The sequence below is a fragment of the Corvus cornix genome, chromosome 3, assembly GCF_000738735.6.
Source record: "Corvus cornix cornix isolate S_Up_H32 chromosome 3, ASM73873v5, whole genome shotgun sequence".
In the NCBI taxonomy this organism is placed as follows: Eukaryota; Metazoa; Chordata; class Aves; order Passeriformes; family Corvidae; genus Corvus; species Corvus cornix.
The window spans coordinates 52,203,204-52,218,989 of NC_047056.1; the positions used below are offsets into that span (position 1 = coordinate 52,203,204).

Consider the following 15,786-nt stretch of genomic DNA (forward strand, 5'->3'; position numbering starts at 1 on the left):
TTTTGTAAAGCTAATGTGGGTTCTTCTACTTTCTGGCCATTGCCAGGCCTGAGAGCAAGAGTGTACTTCGGAAACAAGAGCTCTAGATCCCTTCTCACACCTAATTCTGTCCTCACTTACCTGGCTACTTTTAATTGATGAGTTTTATCTGCTCTCACAATATTTAAACTCTAATCTGCAGTGGTTCAATTCTGAAACATATAACAAAATTATAACAATAATTATAACAATATTGTTATAACAAATTATAACAATATGCCTAGGAGCAGAATTTATCTGTGTTTCAGACTTCATTAATTATAATAATTTTTTAGATTTGTGATACTTTTATTATCTTGATTTTACACACCATGTTAGAGGCGTATGCAAAATACTATTTTTATGTATGTTGTCCATGAGTTTCCATGTTACATTTCAAGTGTCTCTGAAAATACGGAGGGGGAGGGAATTCTTGTCAAAATCAACAGGGCTGGTGAGAATGGGCCCAAACTTGCAGGGCTTATTCATTTCAGACTTTAAATGCCAACAAGAGCGTGAGGTGGCCTTGTATCTGGGGTTCAGCACAATTTTTATATTAATCATGAAGCTAAAGTCTCATTATTAAAAAGGTACATTTGCTCAGTTTCTAACACTATAATGTTGTTTTTAATGGACAGGTGGGCTATTCTACAGGATATCTATAATTGTCTCTAGTTCCAACTCCAACTCGGTGTCGAAAGTACATGATGTTGTTGCAGAATGGGTAAGTTAAGTTTTCTTTCCTGTGTGATTACACATATGAATCTGGCCCATCGCTGTTATCAGTTGGGAAAAAAAAATAAAAAAGAGACTACCAAAAAAACCTCTTCACATGTGTTCTCTAAATATCTTTCTTTTATTGATTTGTGCAGTAATGAATTCAGGTCTGGCTGGGGCTCTTCAGCACTATGGATAAAATTTTGAAATGTCTGCACCATACTGGCTAGCTTCTTAAGAAATGTAGATAGTAGGTGAGATTTTGGAAAGTATGGAGAAATCAGAATTGTCCACCAAAAGAGGTACATATCTGAGTTCCAACATCACGATATAGGACAAAAATTGTCTCCCCAAGTGCTAAAAGTTTTGAAGTTATATTGTGGCAGAAATCCTAGAAACACCAGGCAGTGTTGATTTGTGTGAGGCAATAAACTTTTCCAATTCATCCTGATGTTCTCTGCTTCAGAAGGTTTCTGCCATAGGTCACTTGCTGAGCTTTCTAGTAGTCCCTGGTTTTTCAGTCCATTTTATCAGACATAAGCTCCTCTCTGGGTGAGGGATTCTTGAGGTTCTTGCCTCTGAAAGTTCTTTCTTTCTGAATAAAGATATTCTCTCTCATTCTTGACAGTTCACATAGTCACACTGACACAATTTGTAAAACCTATATACCAACTACTTATGCGAAAATATGATATCATGAAACATGGCAACTATATTTTTCTTTTAGTAAACCTGGAGATTTCAGCTATCAGAAGCTAAGGAATCTATAAACTAGAATATATATATATAGTAAACTACAAACTAGAATTGCAGTCATCCACATCTGCCAAGGTTGTTCCCTTAGCAGCAGTAAACAGGCAAACTACATAGGTGCCTGAGCCAAAAAATCTAGAAAGGAGTCACTTGGCCCTAGCAGAGTATGCAAAGGTGTCTCTCAGGGGAAAACTGAGCAGCTGTTGAACACTCGGAATAAAGAGTACAAAGGTCTGAAAAGAAGATCATTGTAAGTTTGAAGACTTTCAGGTGAAAATTTAGCCAGTAACTTTTTCAGTAAATCTATTCTAATCAAAGTGTATCTGAGAATTTAAGATGTGGAAGAGAAGGAGAAAAGGAAAAGGTCAGCATCCTGTGCACTCACCTATTCACTGTGTCATGGCCTTATACAGATTTCCTGTCCACAAAAAGCCACATCTCTCACTACCTGTTGTACAGCAATCACCTCACTGAAAAGTGAGTGTTCTCTTTGCTTCGCAAAACTGAAGGGGATTTCTCAAGGGGCAGAAGGGTGAAATTCTGACACTGCCTTAAGCAACAAAGAGCCCCATTAACATCTCACCATTCATGTGATCAATGTCTTCCTGTTTTTCAGCTGAACCGTACTTTCCAGAACTGGAATTACACCGTGTATGTGGTCAATATCAGGTAAATTAAGGAGGAAGATATTTATGCTGTATTCCTTTGGAGAATTAATCCACCCTAATTAATGTCTGTTTCTTTCACAGCATCCACCCTGCCTCCGTAAGAGAGGGAGCAAGACAAAAAAGAAGTATTAAAAGGTAATATTTTGAATGACATTTTCTCAATAGAGGCAACAGCTGCTATTGCAAGTGGCTTTGCAACATGCTTCATTGTCTATGAATGGATTCATTGCCTATTATTTGGCGTATGCTGCAAGTCTGTAAATACATGACTGCTGGCAAGATCAGTGTTCTGAATGTGCTTAGAAACCTAATACTGGTTATCATGTTTGGTTTGGTTTAAACCTGGTGAGCTTTAAACCTTAACAGATCATTTTTTCAGAGCTCAGACTTCATCTGTCACAAACTGAATAGATACAGGATATTTAAGTTGTACAACACACCCAGCTTTCTTTAGCAGCAAGTTTTGGTACTTTGGTATCTGTCCACTCTCACTGCATTTTTTCTCTTGAACCAGAGTCTTTTGAGTTAATAGACATCTTACTAGATGGAAAACACTGAAAAATCATGCTAGAATTGAAAGCTAAACCAGTGTGAGTTAAACTATTTACCATATGCTCTCATTTCCTGACTTCTGCTGGGCTTGGAGGCACTGGAGTTGGAACGACCTCAAAGGCAGCCAAAGAAAGTTAGATGGGTCACCCCCCCTGAAAATCTGGCCTCCATGGGCTTCTTTGAAAGCAGCAGGCTGATTTCTGAGGGATGTCTGGGGAGGGAGGGAATCTTAGGACCAAAGTAAGGAGAGGAAACCAAAACACAATAACTCTTGGGAGGATAGGGCAATAAGTGGGTATTGGATATATCTGTTTACAGTGTAGGCAAAAGTCCTGTGAGAAGAGTTTTAACTGCTTACTCTTGAGAACTGCCATGATAATGGCAGTAAAAGTTGGGCTTTTAAATATCAGAGATAGCCCAGTATTCCCAACTTACCATCAGGAAGTAATTAGTGGTGCTTCCAGTTTTCAACAGAGTTTGCCTAGACATGAAAAGATCTGTAAAAAGGTAATATCTCCTTCCCACATAGCCACAGCAGAAAGACAGCTTTTATTGGCAAAACCATTTAACTGGTACACTGTAAGCCCAGTCTCTGAATGGGCTCTTTTGCTGCTTGACCTACATTTACAGTAGGGTGTAGTGATGTGGGTACGGTTTTTTTTCACACTTCTAAATGATACGGTTATGCCAGCAAGGCCTTTCAAGTGGAGACCTTGCCTCAGGTCTTACTAACAATCCAAGTCTGCTGAGGAATGTAAAGCTTTCTCCATCCTTATTCTCTCATCTTTTATGAGTCTAGCAGCCAAGCTGTACACCTGATTTCTTCTCATCTCACCTTTCTACCATGCTGCCCCCTGGATTTTTTTCTTCTCCCTAGTCTGCTCAAAAAAAAAGGTTGAAGAGGGAGAAACTATTTTAGTAATTTCCCTTTCTCTTCCCTTTCTTTTCCCTCTCTTTTTGACATACAGTGAATATGCCACTAAATTACTTCTCATAATATATTTCTCTTATGGGGAAGTAACCCCATTTCTATTTCTTTTGTTCATTATATGTCATTTCAGAGGCAATGGAATTATGTGTTCATAATGTGCCATTTTTCAAGGGAGGCCTGGTCTTACGAGAAGCCAGCCCTCTCATAGGCTCTAGTGCACTTTGTGTCAAGGTCAAATGGCATTTTTTCATCATTCTGAATAATTTAGTATAAATGCTGATCATGTTACACCGAATTTTAATGTTCTCCAAATGATCAGGAGTGTCATGCTGTGAATGTTTTCTTAGAAAATAAAACAAACAAGACAAGTCAAGATCCTGCCCAACCTAGAAATTCAGATGGGGTAATGCAAGGATAATTAAAAATTTAAGTGAGTTACATGACTAGCAAGAATTCCACTTACTACACATTGTATATGTACATACACATGTACAGAAATACATATACACATGATTTTCTGCCTTTTGTCATAGAGGTTTCATGTCTTGAATACATTTTCATGCATAATTTACCTCTTACAGAAGGAACGTTTGAGAAAAATTGGTTGAAGCTTCTTTAGGTCTTAGGTTTTCTGCGTATATATCTATGCTTGTACATCCCTCCCTTCTGAAACCATAAAAGGATCAGCTTCCCGTTGGTCTTCAGTGTTCCTGGGTTTAGTCACCAGTTCTTTAGTTCTTTGAGGTTCACACATCTGTTTCTGAATTTTGTGGAGGACAAATCTGTTGAATTTCTGAAGATCCGTAAAGCAAAACTTTTTTCCTACTGCTTCCAGATTATTGCTGTCAAGATTCTTTGTTAGACTTTCCTTGGATTTTTCCTGGTTATGATTCTTAGGAAATCCTACAAGATGCTAGGGTAACATTTGAGAATATAAAACATTAGCAGGTTAGAGGTTAGAAGTTCTAAATACTTGATGGAAGTAATTGTAATTCCTGACTGCCCAGGTGAATCACTGAAATTTTATGGCTGAATTCCTGTATGTAACTTGCTCACAGTGTGATTTCATGCAGTTCCTATTATTTAAATGTTCCTATATAGTATTTCTGTGAATAGTTGCCCAAATATTTTCTTATTTCTTCATTTTGGATAGTCATAGATAAGTCTGTTGCAGTCTTAGGCATTCTGCTATTTCCCTTAGTTTTTAAGTACTTCTTATTCTATTTACCTTCATGTTCATCTGAACAGAAATTCATTCCACAGGTAAAATTTAAGACCTAACAAAAATATCACGGCCTTATCTTCTACAGAAGTGAACATATTAGTCTTAACTCTTAACTCACTAAGCCTTATTTCTCTTTTCTGAACTTTCCACAAGATCATAGCCTTCTTATTTCTGAGGCAGTATAATAGTTCTTAAAATTGCTCTTTGAGAAGGTTTTTCCCCTTTTTACATGGATTTATATTCTTGTAATTCAGTTCACATTTTTTTGCTTTCCTTTTGGATTAGTATTCTATAGAGCAGTTAAAAAGACCCCAAAACCAACAAAACAACATCCCCCAGCCTGTTCTATGCATTTTGCTTTGCTTCACCCTTATTTACCACACTGCTACCTCATCAAGGATCTTCAGCTGTCCCTCTCCCCTCCTAATCTTTTTCATGTGAAAGAGAAAGAATCACTGGAGAGAACGATTCAGTGAAGAAGTAGAAGCTGGAAGTAGGAAGTAGGAAGCTGGCTTTTTTTGTCACATTAAAAATAGGTGTTTTTCAAAAAAGATATTTTAAACTGTACTGCATTCTGGAGAAGGGAAAAAACCCCAAAATTATTGAAGTGGATTGTTGCTCTTTCATTACTATGTTCTGTGAGCTGCAGAAATCCAAAGTACACTGCACTGATTAGGCGTTTATGTACCCAGTGATGAGAGACAGAGTGCCAAGTCCAAAAGTGCATATTATTATCAGCACCTTTAATACTGTGACATCTCTGGATGACAGCAGTATATATCAAGCTAATACTTCGGTAGATGATTAACTACTTTAATAGACAGAATTTTATCACAGCTATATTTGACTTTGTATTCAATTTTTCCTCTGGCTGTACTGTTTCCACCTCTTAATGAGAGGGCAGCTGTTCAAACTAGACAGGAGTTCAGCACAGGCTATGGATATAGCTCTTTCTTTGTCCCTCATTATTTTTGCAGAAACCTTTGAAAGCAAAACCAATTTGTGGATTTTATCCAAGTTAGCCAATTTTGTGGATAAACTATAAATGTGTTTGTTTCTTTCATTAATTCCGTGCCTTTTATGTCTCTGAAGCTGTGTCAAAACTTTCTGTGACTGCTGCTGCTGCTTTTCTCAGAAAAGTCCTACTGATCCTAGGTTTTGTCAGATGACTACATAGGACTGCTTCACAGTAGGGGAATTGGTCTTTAATAAAGAGTTCAGCTCCCTTGCTTCTCCTTTCTTCTCTTATTTTGCAAGTAATTTTGAGAATTCAGACCCCAATTAATTGATGAATTTTTCTCCACTTAACATACAAAAAAGTTTATGCTTGTTCCAACTCCCACTGCTTGATTGTCATAATTTTGGCCTATTTCCAGTTTTCGGTTGCTCCTACTATGGGAAACAATATTATCGTTAGTACTGTTAAACATTTCATCCAAATTAAAAACTGCAGTGGCAGCCATCTGCATAAAAACTACTAAATCTAAACAGAAATCCCTTGTCTTGGGAATGAAAATAGAGATGAAAGCAGGAAATCAGAGCTACCTATGCCTGGTCCTGCTCCTTGAAGTCTGTGGGAGTTTTGCCACCAGTGTCAGTGAGGCATATTCAGGCTCCTGCATGCTGTGTTCTTGGGTGTTGCTTTGCTTAATGGAAAGTTTAATGCACTTGGATAAAACATTAATTAGATTGTGTAATAGTTTTAGACAAGAGTTAGCAACACTAGAGCAGCATAATTTCACTTTTCTAGTCCTAGGTAAAGTATTAGGCTTTTTACATTCTTTGTAGATTAATTCAAATTGTTTGTTATGAAATAATTATGCTATTCTTGTTATAAATGAACATATCTGTGATGTCTATTCCTGTTTCAAAAATTTTCTGGGTTTCTACTGGTGAGGTTTTAGGAAGAATTTGGACCTGTCTCACCTCTACTCCCCACAACTTCAACTTCAGTGTTACTGAAGGTAGTAAGGGACATCCTTTACCAGGGCTGAGAAAAATTTTAAAATGCTGCATAACATATACATTATGTGTAATATTTCTGTTTGAAAAACCAAGTAAATAAGCAGCAGGTGAAAATCCTCAGGTTTCTCCACAATGCCCTGGTGGTATCTTGTGTCCATGACCTGTAAAGAAAGCCTCCATCACAGGTGGAAGAATTTGGGATTTCCTTTTGAGTGACTGAAGGATGATCCCTTCTTAGTCTGCTGCTGAAGCTTCCTGCCCTTTTCCAGCTTCCAATGACTTCCTTTATCTTTCCACTGACTTTATTTAGATTTAGTATAGGTCTGACATTGTTAGATGGTATTTTTAGAAAAGCAGTGTGTTGGGGAATGGGGAATGAGGGTTTTCTTCGTTGTTTCAGAATACAGTGCAAGTGTAACCAAAATCTCATTTCAGCAAAGACCAGCTGTTCCATGTGAGGGATTCCAGTCCTTTCTGGTTCGGGTCTTTGCAACATTCTCTAGTAATGAATAGCCTTCATCCCAAATTAGCACACATTATAACTGCTTTCTGTTGAAAACCCAGAGTTGCTTGTATTCCCACACCAGATCTGCAAGGAGGAGCAAGACCCAGAGACACAAGCACAGGCACGAAGCATGACCATGGTGCTTGCAAAATTGTTCTGCTACGACAGTCATTGACTTAAAAGGAAGACTTAGGATGCTTTTTTTTTTTAGTCCAAGAAGTAGCTGCAATTTTTAGTTTTGTGTCATGAAGTCTCAGATTTCATATTCTAACTATAACATCACCTTCTCCAGGGAAAGGAAGCTGTTCATCCTTGACATTTCTTTAAATGTGTCTATTATGTCAAGTCATAATTTTTTTCTCTCTGTTCTGAACATTTAATGTATAGCAGTCAAAATCACCTCAAGTAAAAGATTATTCACAACTCAGATGCTTTTGTGCAATGCTTTTAGTTTCCCTCTGCTTTCATACTTATTTCTGTCTTTTTCTGTGTGTTATTCTAACATTTTGTCTGCTCTTTGTATTGCATTTTCACTAGTGACTTATGGAACAGTCAGTTCTTATTTTTGTCTGTCCAGTTAATGTGAAGTAGTTAAAACTGTTCAGAGGTGGCTCTGTGGGCCTACCTGTGCTGTCAGCCTTCAGTTACAGCAACCCATCACTGCTTACCTTCAGAGCCAACATAACAGTAAGATTAGTAAAGAATTTAATGTTGACATTTTAAAACTATTTAAAATATGCCAGGGTAGTTAGTACTGAAATTCCCAGTGCCTTATAGTGGAAATTTAGATTCCCTGAGTATTTAGATTCTTTTAAAATGTTTCTTTATATTCTTTAAATCAAGTAATATTAACTATGAAAGAAATTAATAGTGATTTGTGAAACAGTTTGACAACAAGAGTAATTCAGTATTTGTTCAGCCTGTCTAGTACAACAGAAAGGAGAAATGTGCATTGCTGGTTATCAACCCCATCCCTTCAGGTGCAAGACAGTCAGCGCTGCAGGGTTCATGTGGTTTGTTAATCCTTCCTTCGGGCTCCCCGCATGGCACGGCAGCGCGACCACAGCCCGTGTGTAGGCACAGTGTCCTGGAATAGCTCTGAGTCACGCTGCTGGAGAAGAAAGCTGGCTTTGTGGGCTGCGCCATGGCAGTGCAGGCTCCACCACCGCTTCCTGTGCCTCTGATGAGGATGCAGCTTCGTAAATTCCTCTCTCTGAGCCAGATTAGCTCAACAGACCAGGACAAAGTGGGATAGACACTGGTCTTCCCCAGCTTTCCTGCTTGCTCCTGCTGTCACCATTTCAGTCAAAGAAAAGAGAAACATACTTATCCCTGTTGTGTTTACCCACACCTCAATCCATTTTTCTTTATTATATCGATGGCAGTACTGTTGGCAGTACAGGTTACTGTAGATGATGTGTAATTTGTAATTGATTACTGCTGTTAGAATCTATCTGCCTTTATATGGCACACAATAAAAGATTTAAGGTTGGGTGTAGCAAATCCGGTGACACCGGCAAAGCATGGCAGCATTGCCATTTATTTGAGTGCAATCCCACTGTTTCTCAAATTGAGAATTTGCTCTTTACCATTATAATGTTTTCTTTCTGGGATCTGAGTGTGACAAAAGTGGAAGGAAGCACTCAACTTCATGTTGCGTCAGCTGTCAAGTTAAAAGGTATTTATTTACTCTGGGAAGCGAGCATGAGTCATTCTGAAAAGTTTGTAGAAATTGTTTTCATCATAATATGGAGTAGGCTCTTATTATACAGTATACATGACTTGTGCTCTAAGCGTTTCTCAGAAAACAACAGATTGGATTAAGAGATTATTTTTATCAGTTCTTCATAATCAATACTTTTCTCTGTAATTCTTCAATGTAGCTGCAACCAGTTGTGCGGCATCTATCTGTGAGGAGAGATAAGATTGATTTGGGTTATAGGTTGTGTGACGTGCTTGTAGAAGTACATGGTAGTACAAAGAAGTATATGGTAGCACAAAGGAGCACATGGCAGCACAGAGAGGTTTGTTTTTGTTGGACTCTGTGGGGAGGAGGTGTCACACAGCAGATCCTTACGGAGGGGAGTTTGCCGGGAGCTGACAGGCAGATGAACAGCGTGTGATCACCCCACAGAAGGACGTTTGGAAAGCGTGTTGCTGACGTGGCAACATGGGATAGGTCACGTACTGAGAATTACCATGTGAGGAAATACTGTGCCTTGAAAAGGTCTATAAAACCAGCTTGTTTCTTTGAATAAATGATTCAGGTTCCCTGCTGGTCTGAGTTCTTATCTCAGTCACTCACATCTCTCATTATCCCTTCCATTTTGTTGGAGTTATCCCTCCTCACAGTTATGGATACTAAATATCATTTGGTTAGTTGGGAATCCTGAAACAGGCAGCTAAGGAGTAGTGGTGACTGTTCAGAATGTCTGTTCTGCAGCCAGAGTGCTGAGGTAGGGAGTGGCATCAGTATATTAAGTTTTCCTCTTCTGAGGTAAAGGGAATAGACAAATGAAGCCAGAATCTTTTAGGAAAGATGGTTAACTGCCAGGAGACTCTGGGGCTGAAGTACTGGAGGGCTGAAGGAATTGGCAGTCTCGTAGGCAATTTCCATACTTCTGCTAAAAATAAATGCTGTAATAAACTTGTGCTTGTAATGTATCTGAGGTGTACAGCAAAAGCCTGCTAATGCATATCCACCCTACTGAGGCTATTTGCCATATACATGTTAAACACTCCACAGAGACCAAGGGAATGTTAGGAGGAGCTCAGTATCTCTGGGAGCAGGGAAGGAGCGACCTGGCCAGGGATAGCTGGAATTTCTCTGCTAAAATTCATCCAGTGGGAAAAGAGAAAGCCAAGCCTGCAGGTGGTCACATTTTTATCTTTCTTCTCCAGCAACATATTACCAGTAAAACAGTGAATATGTCAAGAAAATTAGGCACATATGGAAGTGCAGTTCTGAGCTGTCATCATGGGGGTGTCTTTCTGAGGGCTTTTTTAACTGAAGTCCTCTTCTGTCTAGGAAGGTATACCTGAAAACCCTACTAGCCCTGTTCAGAACCCCTACAGATTTTTTTTCTGCTACTCTTCTTCCTGTAGACCACAAACCCCTTTAGCTCGCTGTTGCTTTCTTGCACAGGGGGCCACAGGTGAAAGAACCCCTGAGGGGTGTGTGCCCTGCTCACTGTATGTGTGCTGGCAGTGCCACCACTGCCCAGGCTGCCAGGAACAGCTCACACACTCCAAAGGTCTGTCTTTATTCAGGCTGATGGGTATCCAAGGGCAAGGCTAAGATGAAGACAGCCCAAAGCAGGTTTGCTTTTTCCTTTTTTCCACATTTTGGCTCCCATGGACATCCAATGTTCCGTGCTTTAGTGGCTTACCTCCTACTAGTCAGAGCCAAGCAATGCTCTTGGGTACCGACGTATTCTCATCTCCAGTTTCCTTTTGTCCCAGGAGGAAATTTCTGGGCCTTCCACTCTGGGCTTATTTCCTGTGTCCTGCTAGAACTGGTTGGCTGTTCATGATTTCCCTTCCAGAAAAGTTATGTTTTGGGACAAGGGTGGGGACTGTTTTATTTTGTTCACAGGAAAGAGGCTTGGGCACTTTGAACTACTTTTTATGCCCAAGAAAGTAGCAGTGGGCTACAGTACAGAGCAGCTATTAGTGCTCAAACTTCAATTACTCATCTGAGGAACGCGTCTTTCCTAATTATGACTAAAAGCTTCAAAAGTATGTCAGAGTGTTTTTCACTCCATAAAAAACTTAAGAGATTTAAATGTTAGGCATCCGTTCTTTGTTAATCTCCTAGTCTTTCTCTGTAGTCAGTGTAGAGGTGGATCCTCTGGAGGATGACTTGTCCCACCCTGACAAGTTTTGTGAGGTGGGGTGAATCAGCTCTTAAGTTCCTAAGCCATTAGGAACCAGGTTTTTAGAATTAATTAGGGCCCATTTAGAACTCACAACTCTATGGTTTCATCTTCTGAACTCTTCTGAAAACACTTCTTAGCTCTTTTGATGAGATGCATCTTTAATGGTAACTAGAAGATGAAATTTCCCAACCATATATTCTTGTCATGTCCCTATATATACCAAAATAATAATTTAAAGTTAATGAGCAGCACTGTTTTGGTGACACTGCTCCATACTCAGAAAACCAGAGTTTGTCAGATATTTTTATTTCCACATATTTGGCCTCTGCTGTTCTGACAGAAACACATGGATAATTTTGCTTGCAGTTTTAGCGCTTTGGCTCTTCTGGTTTATAATGCTACCAACAACATCAATTTAGAAGAGGAAGACATCCGACAGAAGCTCATAAGTAATAATAGAACCATGGAAGAAGGATATCAACTTCATACTGTGGATGTTGATCCAGTGGGTAAGTAGTGTTCAGTTTTGTTGCACAACAAATTTATTTTTGCTTGTTCATAAATAAGCATCTTCTGTGTTAAAATAATGACACATTTCCAAACAGTATGATTGTTTCAGATTTTAAATTGTCCCTATAAGCCTTGTTGGTCCACTAATCTCAGAGAGCCATGCTCAAAATACCACTTTTAACACAAACAAAGTTGTCCGGATTGCTTTAGTCAGTGTCTTGCTGTCTGGTTCAAAGTGGCTGGGACAGTCCCTTACAGCTCCTCTGATGGTCTGAGGATAAGGAAATATGCTCTACAGTCAGAGCTAAAATGAGATATTTTGGACCTCTAAGGCACCTCATCCCCACTTCTCAATGTTGTTTGTGTTCCTGACAGCTGTTGCCCTTAATCAATCTTCTTTTAGCTCTTGTCTTTTCCCATCCAACTTCTACCAAAGATTGCCCTTCCTTTGGGAGGGAAGAGGTGGAGGCTGGTGTTGTGCAGATGGATACAGCATGCACATTCAACTCTTTCCCTTGAGAAGCAGCAGCATGTGTGATCCCCTGTTGTGCACTCCTCTATTGCAAACAACCAAGCATTTCACGTGAAGACAATTTTGTGCTGTAGACTGGTTGATGAGCTGAGGACAAGAAATGGAGGATGATTAGGTGAAGAAATTTACTATTAACACTGATATACTCATTTTTACAGAAAAATGTTTAGCTGAAGAAAACCCTCCAAACTATTTTTGGCCAGATACCAGGCCTACTGTGACCAACATCACATTTTGCCATGGGAGCTCAGTTCAGACTGCATCAAGAACCTGGTAAGTGTTCAAGTATCTGAGAAGCTGGGTTGTTTCAGACACAGCTTTCTGGTTATACATAGTTATTATTTAGGTATATATAATGGTTGCCATTGGCTGGTATTGTATTTCAGGAAGACGCTTTCTATACTGTGAGAGATTAGGTGGGTGCAATAATAGTATGTATTTCATTGGTAAGAAAAAAAAAATCTACCACTTCTGTAGGGCATATTGGGGCCCACAATTAATACATGTTCAGCATGACTTTAAAAATAGCACCTTCTTACAGAATGAAACTGTTTGATTCAAGTCATAGAATCATAGAATGGCTTGGGTTGGAAGGGACTCTAAAGATCATCTAGTTCCAAACCCCACTGCCATGGACAGGGATCCCTTCCACTAGACCAAGTTGGTCAGACCCCCATCCATCCTGGCCTGGAACACTTGCACGGATGAGATATCCACAACCTCTCTGGACAACTTGTGCCAGTGCCTCATCATCCTCAAAGTAAAAAAAATTTCTTCCTAATATCTAACTGAAACCTAATTTCTTTTACTTTACACCATTTGCCATTGTACTGTCACTACATGCCCTTGTAAAAAGTCCCTGTCCAAATCTCTTGTAGCCCCCTTTACTTGCTGGAAGTTCCCCAGGGCCTTCCCTTCTCCAAGCTGAAGAGTCCCAGCTCTCTCAGTTTCTTTTTAGGAGAGGTGCTCCAGCCCTCTAACATCTTCGTGGGCCTCCTTTGGACTCGCTCCAACAGATCCACATTTTTCTTACGTTGAAGGCCTCAGAGCTGGATGCAGTTCTCCAGCTGAGATTCCATGAGAGCAGACTAAGGTGTCAGAATCACTTCCTGGTGATAACCTGGTGGCCATGCTGCTTTTGATGCAGCCCAGCCTATGGTTGGCTTTCTGGGCTTCAAACACATATTGCCCAGTCTTATTAAGCTTGTCTTCAACCATCCCTGAGTCCTTCTCTTCAGGGCTGCTTTCAATCCATTCTCCCCCCAGCCTCTTTTTGTTCTTGTGATTGCCCTGACCCACACGCAGGACATTGCACTTGGCCGTGACCTTTATGTTACTGTACCCAACGCTTCACATTTGCTACCACTCCACCACTACTATCTGACTTGTGTAAGATTTAGAATAAAATTCTATGAAGATGAGATGTGTATTTGTCTTAATCCAAAACACCTCGTCTCATCAGGCGAAAAGTAAAAGAAATTGTGAAACAAATATTCTGCCAGTAGTTAGTCATAATTGAAGGTGGGGATAATCTTATGCTTTAAAATTTGAACCTGTGTTTTTAAGGTTTAAGAAATTTTCCCTAATGTAGGTTTTTTTTGCAAACATCTACAAAAGACTTTAACTCTGTGGGTCTATTTCCCATTTATAATAAGGGAATATTATTACTTCCATTTATATATTACCAAAACATTATGGCTTTGAGTGCCTTAAACATGGTTATGATGATGCAATATTAATTAATTCCTTCAGTATTTAGGATGATTATCATTAAATGCAATATGTATGTCTTATCCACCCACATTGCATCTGGAACATGTTCTAAGAAGACCAGATCTTTTACTTTTTGAAAACAGTATGGCAACATGGATATGAATCAGCTTTGAGGTTCAGTGCCAAACAGGAAAGCAACCCACATTATATTTAAATAACTCACTTCCTCAGCCTCCTAATCTTGTACAAGAACTGATTCTGACTGACCAACTCTTGTTGTAGAGTGAGTAGTGCAGAAATCAGATTGTTTTTATGTCAGATCCTCAGAATCATTAAAAATTAAGGTTTCTGGCCTTTGCTGTCCCAGTATTGCTTATCTTTATTATTCATTTGTGGTCTACACTATACCATTGATTGTCTGCATACAGCATTTCTCATTAAAAAAATAAAGTACTGTGTTCTGCCCTGTGCTGTGCCTTCCTTGCCTCTGCCTCCACTAGCTTTTGCTAATATGGAGCACTGGTGGGATGTGTTTTGGGAAAAGAGGAAGCTCTTCTAACAGTCTCTTCTAGTCATCTGCATTCCACAGCTGGTGATTACCTGTGCTGTTATATAAATGTGATCAGCTGAGGAATAATGTTATTTTATCAAGTGCTGAGTAAAGGGATAAATTTTTCCCATTTACCATCCTGCCTTTTTCCATGCTGTGACAACATGATTGTCTTTAAAGAAAACTGAGGCAAAAGTGTGTTTAATTTTGGAGCCAGTGATACAGGGTGATAAATATGATTAAGGGATTGGACCATCTCTCTTATGAGGAAAGGCTCAGGGAGCTGGGCCTGTTCAGCCTTGAGAAGTGACAACTGAGGGGGACCTCATCAATGTCTATGAGTATCTCAAGGGAGGGTGTCAAATGGATGGAGCCAGGCTCCTCTCAGTAGTGCCAAGCAATAGGACAAGGGGCAGTGAGCAGAAACTGATGCCCAGGAATTTCCACCTGAATGTGAGGAAGAACTTCTTTACTGTGTGGGTTACCAAGCACCAGAACAGATTGCCCAGAGAGGCTGTGGTGTCTCCCTCACTGGAGTTACTCAAGAACTGCTTGCTATTTACTTGCTCAAAGCCATTTATAGCAAGAAGAAATTATAGAAACTGCATCTGACTAGGCCATAGTAGAGGTGTAATAGTTTCTGTCAAAATTTGGGTATTTCCTGAAATACAAGGCAAGAATTTCTGCTGCAGAACTGGGGTTTCTCTCAGCACTATCATTTAATCAATCATACACTTTCACTGTCACGTATACATACTGTGTTTCACTAGGGGCCATGTTACCAGGAATGCTAGTGAATTGAGAAGAGTGGACCACTGTGACACCTGCATAAGAATTATGAAATATTTATGTAATTTTGTTACTATATTTCATGTGAATTTTGTCATTTTTCCTCTTTAGCTACTTGGGTCTGCAGAATTATACATCATACTGGGGTCAGCCTGATCTTAGAAACTGTACAGGTGGGTATATTAATGTTGGTCTTTGGAAGGATATCTTTTCTCTTTATGCTAAGTTGTTTAAAAATCCCTCTAAAAAAATCAGTGCAAAGTAAATAATTAAACTTTGGGGAAGTGCACCCAAGTTCAATTCAGCTCACCCGTTAAAAGCTCTGGATACCAGTTACTGAATTAAATGACATTTCAGTCAGGTGAAAAGAATTAGACACTCATATGTATTTCAGAATACCTACAGTAAGCTCTTGTTCTGAGTTGTTTTGTTGGAGAAGCCTATTTTTTTTTTTTTTTTGTTGTTGATAGAGGTGTCCTA

General features: G+C 39.4%; 1 protein-coding gene across 5 annotated transcripts in view; it reads left to right on the forward strand.

The window, feature by feature from the left end:
• Nucleotides 1-15,786, forward strand: part of ADGRG6 (adhesion G protein-coupled receptor G6) — a 111,568-nt gene that overhangs the window by 63,291 nt on the left and 32,491 nt on the right. For all 5 annotated transcript variants that reach the window (XM_039568766.1, XM_039568767.1, XM_039568765.1 and 2 more), the window contains 6 exons: nt 657-742; nt 2,105-2,157; nt 2,238-2,291; nt 11,579-11,721; nt 12,413-12,527; nt 15,418-15,479. In XM_039568766.1, coding sequence (XP_039424700.1) covers nt 657-742; nt 2,105-2,157; nt 2,238-2,291; nt 11,579-11,721; nt 12,413-12,527; nt 15,418-15,479 — 513 coding nt within the window. The remainder of the gene's footprint in view (nt 1-656; nt 743-2,104; nt 2,158-2,237; nt 2,292-11,578; nt 11,722-12,412; nt 12,528-15,417; nt 15,480-15,786) is intronic.